The 9,128-nt window shown below is 32.6% G+C and overlaps 1 protein-coding gene across 4 annotated transcripts in view; it reads left to right on the forward strand.

Moving 5' to 3' along the window:
• Nucleotides 1-2,896: 2,896 nt before the first annotated feature.
• LOC106460689 (charged multivesicular body protein 4b-like) overlaps nucleotides 2,897-9,128 on the forward strand; it is a 19,189-nt gene continuing 12,957 nt past the window's right edge. The window contains exons 1-2 of one of the 4 annotated variants that reach the window (XM_013920418.2): nucleotides 2,897-2,987; nucleotides 8,621-8,823. In XM_013920418.2, the coding sequence (XP_013775872.1) occupies nucleotides 8,640-8,823 (184 nt within the window). In that variant the 5' untranslated portion in view covers nucleotides 2,897-2,987; nucleotides 8,621-8,639. The other 3 variants (XM_013920417.2, XM_013920419.1, XM_013920420.2) reach the window with 3 other exon arrangements.

Consider the following 9,128-nt stretch of genomic DNA (forward strand, 5'->3'; position numbering starts at 1 on the left):
AAATGACGCTGCTGAAGACGTGCCACCTGAAGAAACCACCATCGAAGAAGAAACTCTACTCGGGTTCGGGAAGGGAAACGGTGAAGCTCTTGATGAAGTTACTACCACTGATGTGACTGTTATCGACGATGGGACATTTACTGATGAACGGATGAACCCCACATGAAGCAGAAGCCAATGAGACGGAGACCAGTACGGAAGAAGATACGTCCCGTAAAATTAAGAGACTTTGTTGAATTGTAATTTTGTGTTTGTAATTCTGTACAGTTAATTAAGTTATTGTTAATTGTTATTGGTTTATTGTATGTGGTTATTGTTCGGGACGAACAATATTAAGGAGGGGGCAGTGTTGCGTCATCGAGATCATGTGATTCTCACGCTCTCTCCTTTCTTCAATTATCCTGTACTTTGGCGAATATTCTAGTTCTTACTAGATATAGGGTAGGCGGATATATATAAGAGGGGAATGTAACGTGTCTGGGGAGATAGTGAGTAATTGATCTGCGGTCAGAGTATTATTGACGTTCGTTGCTATAGCGTTTGTTTAGCGCGATTGTTGAAGTTGAGTGTATCGGTTAAGTTATATTCGGAAAGAATAAACCAGTTTTATTAAGTAAAGACTTGTGTCGCTTAAGTTTCGTCGGTACGAAGTTACGGAAAATCAATTAACAAATGGAGATGTAACAATATACAGAAGACTGAAGTTGTTTAAAAATGGTACTAACACTAACATAAATGGAAGAAAAGTAGAAAAAATGGCCATAAACTGAGAATAATTGCACAATGGTGCATACAAAGGGTTTGACATACATAGAACAATGAAGATGTAACAACAGAGAAGTTAGTTTCTGCAGACATACACTATGATAGTTTCATTACAGGTGAAACAACTTTCACAGTAAATATCTATTTGTTGGTTGTTACATAAATCTACAAGTGAAACAACTTTCACAGTAAATATCTATTTGTTGGTTGTTACATAAACCTACAAGTGAAACAACTTTCACAGTAAATATCTATTTGTTGGTCGTTATATGAAACAACTTTCACAGTAAATATATATTTGTTGGTCGTTATATGAAACTACAGATGAAACAACTTTCACAGTAAATATATATTTGTTGAACTTGTTCTCTACGGCAACTAGAATTCATTTCGTTATTTCTCCGTATTTCCGTTCGTCATTCGGTCAAAGCAACACTTGGCGTATGGTTGCGTAGCCATGTACATTAGCTAATGACATAAAATTGAATCCGATAAAAAAAAGATGATGTTTTTATTACAGAAGCTTTTAACAGTAAGTCTAATCGTGGAAGCAGCCATTTTGGCCTTACATAAAAGACTTATTTTGAATTTGTTGTAAGTGAAAATGCAAGTAAATCCCAATCCCAAAGTTTTTAATGCAGTGCAAGTTGTGTTTGCCCAAAAAGAATATTTACAGTACCAATAATAAGAAATCGCTTTACATCTTTTAAAGATACACATTAGTTACAAACATTCCCACAAACTCAAGGACTTTGGTATTACTAAGCCATGCCACATATCACATACACATCTTTTCTTATATTTTACTATTTGTTTTTGAAGGATCTTCTCCATTGAATCAAGGGCTGAACCTATAAGTAGAGATGCGGGTGATTCCAAAGAAGAGCAATGCACACTAGAGTCAAATGAAGATGAAGAAGTACATCTGTATAATTTTTTTTAAATTTGTTAAAGACAAGTATAGATCGATATATATATGTAACCTTACTAGCTATAGTGATGTTACGACAGCGGAAGTCACGTGACTCTGGTAACACGTCATGAGTTTCTAGAAGGATCATGACTTTTCCTGGCAACTCTAGTCTTTTCTAGGCGCCCTCTATTTGAGTATATAAGCCCGGCAAATAAAGCGGAGATAATTATGGCATAGATATAGAGACAGATAATTGAGTCAAGTGAGCAGTAGTGACCGTAAGTAAAGTGCGTGAATCGTTGTTTAAGTTAAAGTGACTGTGGAAATTCTGTGTATTGCAAAGTTGTGTTGAGAAAAAATAAACTAGTTTTATTTAAGAAAGGACTTGTATCGCTGAAGTTCCTCGGGAAGAATTTTTACGGGAATAATCAAACAAGCAAATACGTAACAGTGATATAGAAAGTTTTGATGCTACAAAACGTATTGAAACAAGAAAATTAAAACTACAAAAACCGAGATACTTAATTTTTTTTTAAATATATCCCTCCTTTGGCAAATCACTGTAATTATGTTAGCTTCTGAGCCAATACTGTTAGTCTGTTTCAATATTTTTTGTAGCATTAAAACTTTCTAGATCACTATAGCTAGCTAGGTTACGTATATATCGATCCCTATTTGTCTTTATAAAACTTTTAAAATTTTATTATACTTCTATATAAATATGTAGCTTCAACAATAGCGCCGCTATATTTTTCTTGTAGCGATAGCAGCACTTCATTAAAAAGATAACTCGCGAAGCTGCAGTTGTATTTATAGACTCAAATTCGCTTATCTTCCTTTATTAAAATAATAGATAGAAAATCGTTAAAAATTATTAACTTCACCTTTACAATACTATTAAACACAAAATTCATGCTGAAATATTATGTTTAAAAACTAACAAGTATGAAAAAACTATCATGTTTTATCAATCAAAGCTTGTTTAAATAAACAACCGCACTATCCTCTACACTTATTTCATCTAATTTATCACGAGTTTTACGATTTTTTTTTATGGTTTTCTCAAATTTTTATTATATTTCACTGTATTTTGAAAACTGATGTCAAACTAATTTTGGTAAAACTTCATGTTTCATGGATATGTGTTTAGTTGAGTCCTAGCTTAACAAGTTTTAACTCTTCAGTCTCTAATGAAGAATAGCGGTTCCAACGACTACACTACTCAACCCTATAAAACAAGAAATTTATCAACAAAAGACACAAACCTATCAAAGTACCACTAGCGACAACGTTTTAGTTTGAATCGAGGGTATGCTATTTGCCACTATCAGTTTTTTCTTATTTTCTCATTCAAACATATATATATATATATTATAATAGATAATGTGTGTCAATAAGAGTATTAGCTTATACTGTTTACATACATGATACAGTATAAACATGCTACAGTATAGTTTACTATACTGTGGGATAAATCCGTCTTGATATCAGCATATAGCGTGATACGTCATTGCGCTAGTGTATTATTACTGTACCGTGGTATTAGTCAGTGTCTTTTAACTTTAAAGTTTGCTATTGGATTGAATCTATGCAATAACGCTAGGCTTGGAGTGACATAAATACGTTCACTTTTTCGCGGAAGCAGATTTCAGTGCGTAATGTTAAATTTATTATTTAGTCCTATACAAATTTAAGTTGTGAATTAGAATGTTTAATAATACCAGTAGTATTTTATTCTAAAATAGTATATCTTATACATAGAGAAAATTATAAATTACTTGAGTTTCGTATCAAATCTAATTAAAGTTAAAATTAGTTATACTTTATTAGGTTCTAATTATTAACCAATACTTCTAAATCTAAGTTTTACTTTTTTAGTAATACTAGTTCTACATACGTCATACTCATAAGACATACTTCCGACACGTAGGTGAGTTCCATGTGTGAAAACATTCATAGAAATTCGAAAGTGAAATTTATTTATATATCGGAGATGTTATACGTTTCACTAAACTTAGGCCTAATCTACTAATATCAATAATGTGATATTGTTGGAAAGCTCTATCTTTCACGTTTCAAATATTAAAATTAAATAACCTATCTTATCCCACCCTGGCTAGAGTTTGTACAAAGTAAGTTAATTAACTTGTGCTTAAATTTTCCAAGTTGCAATTTAGTTGCTATGTTAACGTAGATTTCTTGACTTTTGACTTTTTCCATATTACAAGTTCAACCCGAACTCAATTTTTGTTTTTTTTAGATTTGTTTATTAGTCATGAAGTACTGCACGAAGCAGTGTTTTGTGTGTTCAAAACTTGTTTGAACTATAAACTGTCTGTTTGGTATTATGGTAAATGATGATGAATTCTAGCAGTATTTATTTTTTTTTTTGTAAATAATACTGTAGAAAAAAGTAGAATCATAATCTACATGAAATCCTCTTGTAATTTAGTGGTTTAATATGCTAAAAATAACTTCTTATTAGTCTTTTTTTTTTGCATATATAAAAAATATTTTGTACTAATGGCTCCTTTCTCAGATGGTCCAGCATGGCCAGGTGGTTAGGACACTTGATTTGCAAACTGAGGGTTGCGGGTTCAATTCTCCATCCCACCAAACATGCTCGCCCTTTCAGCCATGGGAGCATTATAATGTGATGGCCAATCCCACTGTTTGTTGGTACAAGAGTTTGTGGTGGGTGGTGATGACTAGCTGCCTTCCCTCTAGACTTTCACTGCTAAATTAGGGCTGGCTAGCTCTCGTATAGCTTTGTGTGAAATTCAAACCAAACAAACAAACCTTTCCCAAATGAAGAGTAAATGTAAATTATATTGTTTTTTTTTAATCCCATTGCATTAAAATTGGTGTCAAAAAATTCCATGTTTTGTTACTTGTATTTGAACAAAATAGAATTGAATACTAACTGATGTTGACTGATCTTGCCAACCCCCTTTGACTAACAGTACAAAAAGCATATTCAGATGAATTTCATGTCTCAAAAACAAATCGTAAGGATTGTTTCAAATGATATTTCGTACTAGCATGCTAAAGGATAGTTTTACGAACTTTAATTTTTGAATATATCTTTGGTATCGTAGTTATACTAGGTTTTATTAAGTTTAAAATGGAAGAAATGAATGATTTCATTTATATGTTCTATATATATTGAAAAAGGTGAAATATGTAACTGGATATGGAGATTTTTTTTATTTTCTTGATTATAGTGTGTACAAAAGCTGTATAATACTAAAATCTGTACTTGAGTAAAGAAGCACATTATGTTAATATAATAATGTGTAGGCAAACAATAATTTATAAGTATAAGAAAGAGTTTTATTGATGATGGAACATAATATATATTTCTAAATAAGACAGACCAATGGTTTGTCAAAACATGTAGTATGTTCCACCATCAATAAAAAATCTTCCTTATGCTTATAAATCATTACTATTATTAAAATCTGTATCATTGTGGATTTACATGCTTCTTAATTGATAATTAAATGAAGAAAAAAAAAACTAGAAAGACCATGAAGAAAATAAGTGTAATAATTTTGAGTCTTTATATTTTTGGTATTTTATTCTTAGTATTATGTGTTTCACCTAAATTCTTATTCTACAAAGTTCATACTTGTGGGTTTGTTTGTTGCTTGTTTTGGAAGTTTTAATTTACAACATCCACCCCATTATTTTATTTCAATATATAAATAAATAATTTGCACCAAGTTTTATCCATATTGAATATCATTTAGGTGTTGCTCAAGGTAGTTAAAAATTTTACCTTGTTCTGACAGTTTGTTCCGTTTACTGTGTTTTTTTTTTTACTAATTGCTGTACACGATATTTTGTTCTTCTATTATTATTATAGAACATTCTGGAATATTCCAGAGTATTCCACATTAATCAGAATGTTCAAGAGCATTCCATATGTAAATAATCCATGCTGTTACTTGTTACTTCTATAATACCCTGCATGACATTACAGTAGTTTATAGAACTTCTACAAGACAACTTCAGGTCAACCAACTTAGAGAGAATTATCAAGAGCATCTGAACTAGCCTAACTTTTCTTGGTAGCATCCCTTTTCATGGATTATAATTTAATAGCACCTAGAGCTCTGCATCATACATGATGGATGGCCAGGGCATTATATGCTCTCAAGATCTGGATGTTGATGGGACAGTTTGAGCTCAATGACTGTAAGGAAAGAGGGATCAGTGACATTTGCATCTTTGTTGATCGAGTCTATCTTAGAGCACGGTTCACTGCTCCTGTTGCCATTTCTGCTCCTTGTAATGATCTTAACTTCCTACAATGTCTTGTTAAGTATAACAAAGTAAATTATGTCCTTTAAAAATCTGTTTATAAAACATTTTGCTGGACATCTATGATATCTCAATAAGTAACTCATTGGTTTTGCATTCTTTGACTCGGCTATATTCACAGACAAAACAAGAAGTGGTAAAGGCACTAAATGAAAAGGAAGGCATGGATGAACCTCCAAAGCACATCCAACTGAATATCGGGAAGCCTGAGAACATGTCAGTTGAAGATATCATGACAAAAAACTAAACAGACTTTTTCAGGTGCCTTGAAATTCCATTTGGATATCTGGATTATGACACTGAGTCATGGGAGTTCAGTGAGGATTACAGGGAGGCACTACAGACAGTTCAACATTTGAATGTGGTAAATGACAATGCTGAAAGGGGTATTGCCCTTATTGAGGAGTATAATGCCACCATAACAAAGAAAAAAAGAATGGAAACAATTATTCCTTCAAGTTGTGTAAATTGTAGAAGATGCTTTACTAACAGCAGAAAGGAAACAGTAACAATGCAAAAGTGACCAACCACACCAAAATCGTATAATTATATAATTATACTAATGTCACTCTAATAAGCATCATGTGTAAATTGCTAAAAACTTTATTAAAATTTAGTGAAAAGCTGTGTTAACACATTCTCTGCTAACGACATGTTAACACATCAATAATTTCTATTAATCAAGCGTTAATGACTTGTTAACATGTCAATCAGCAAAGGGGCTACAATTACATGCGAGCATACAGATAAAGAGTCTCTTAGTGCTGTACAGTGATTGGGTGTCTTGCCCTCTTGTGAATGAGAGAAAAAATATTTTCACTACAGTTTCAAATCACTTGACCTAAGATTTCTGCAGTGGTTTGTTTTGGTTATCATAAAGCTACAAGATGGCAGTGTTGTGTAAACATTTTAGTCTGAGTGAAACTACAAGTACTTCAAGAGAATTTGATCCATGGTCATTTGAGGAGGAAGAGCAGGTAGGGATAGTAATTATGAGCCTAGTGATTCTGTGTCTGGAATTAAAGAGGCTTGGATTATACTGAGTATGTAAATGTTCAGTCTGATTCGTCTGTATCTGATGCCAATTCAGACACTGATATTTCTTTTACTGGACAGCCTCAAGGTGTTACAGATTTGCTACCAGAGGCCGTTTCAGCCAACGTTTTAAAACTGTTTGTGATGGAGGATATTGTGAATATGATGGTCACTGAAGCAATTAGGTTTGCTGAGCATTTCTTAGAATTGAACCACCTGTTTCTGATTCCTCTTTGATACAAGTAAACAATGCAAGTCATTTTACATTACTGGCTTAGTGCATGGGTTAAAACTGCTGCAGTGACAAATGTGCTAATTTAATATCAAAATTGAAAAGTAGGTTTGGAGAATGTGAATAACCAGTCATTGGATAAAATGACAATGAATGGATGAGTTCCTCAAAACAGTTTTTATCCTTATGTTGAACATTAATAAATTTTTTGCTGTCTGTTGATAACCTTATGATTTAGGGAGATCAACGCATCATTAAGAGTTAAAGACTACGTATCAAAGAAAACTTGTTCATGTTAAATGATGAGAAGGATTTGATGTCCTCAAAATAGTATTACCTCATGATGACTTTTACCTTTTTGAAAATTATTAAAATTTCCAGCTTACTACATGCTTACACATGTATACCTTAAGTTCTTCTCTAGGTTCACAGACCTTGGCTAGTTAGTACGAGTTCTTGTATCCAACTTTATACACTAGGTTCAATTGCAAGAAATTTTTCCATTCTGACGCTATTAGTAGTTCCACATCAGTCAGAGTAGTTTTCTAATAGGTTTCACAACATGTTACTAAACTACTCCAGATTCACTAAAGAAGGCACTACATTTTTAAGACTCAGGGCTACAATTGGCAACCCTGTAAATTTACAGATATTTAATAAAAAATAAATGAGGGAATTCTCAATAGCCATGGCACCTGAAATTATTTTAGGCAGAATTAGAGTAAATTAATCTACGATATCTTTTTTTCCTTTTTATTAGCTATATTTTTTTGCGTCAGCATTATCAAGCATGGGATGCACGTACACCCTATTCAGTTTTATTACTCCTCAGGATCTCTACTGGCCTACCCTCAAATTGAAATTCTTTTAGGCAGGATTAGAGTAAATTAATCTGTAAGACCTTGGGCAGCATGGTCAAATACATCAATCAAAGGGTTTGACATCCTGACTCCAAAACTGTAATAAGATCTCAAATCGGTCAGGAGATGACGGTGCTGTGAGTTAAAAGTTTGTACTTAAAACAGAAACTCGGAGCTGTTCTATGAGCTGCTATGCCGTGGCTAAAAATCACATTTTAACATTGTCCTTAAACCCATAAATAGCAAAGAAATTTTTTATTCTAATAATATCAGTAAAAAAAGAAAAGACCACTGTTTTCTGTAAATACTGAATTCTAAAGTTAGCCATCATGTTTGTGTGGCAAACTATAGTTTTTTGTGTATAATGTAGGTGTTGTGCTTTATCTACCATATCCAACCTACTTATATAAGTTTATTAACAATAAATTAATGCTACTAATTTTTCCTTTTATACTAAGATTTAGCTTATTTTTTTTTACATCATTATAGTCAAACAAGAACACTAAAAATGAGTCTCATAACTAAACTCTTTGGTGGTGGAAAGTCTAAGCAAAAGACACCAACTCCAGCAGAAGCCATTCAACGATTAAGAGCTATTGAAGATATGCTTATAAAAAAGCAAGACTACTTAGAAAAAAAAGTTCAACAAGAACTTCAAACTGCAAAGAAAAATGGTACCAAAAACAAAAGAAGTAAGTTCATCCTAATGTTTCAGTGTTGTTTTCCCACCTTTTAAGGTTGTCAGGTATTAGTCTTGTCTGCATAACAATTTTGGATTTTATTTCTCTCAAGTCAGCAGTTTAAAATTAGTTACAGTGGCAGATAGCTTAAGTAGATTTGGCATAAAAAGACAGGGCAAGCAAGTTCTGTGACAGTATTTCAATTATTTGAACAGTTAGAATAGTCAAACAGTAGTACCATATTTTTTGGTGTATAAGTTGCACTTTTTTACCCCAAAATTTGATGTCAAAATCTGCTTGCATCCTATACACCGAAG

The sequence above is a fragment of the Limulus polyphemus genome, unplaced genomic scaffold, assembly GCF_000517525.1.
Source record: "Limulus polyphemus unplaced genomic scaffold, Limulus_polyphemus-2.1.2 Scaffold816, whole genome shotgun sequence".
NCBI classification, from domain to species: domain Eukaryota; kingdom Metazoa; phylum Arthropoda; class Merostomata; order Xiphosura; family Limulidae; genus Limulus; species Limulus polyphemus.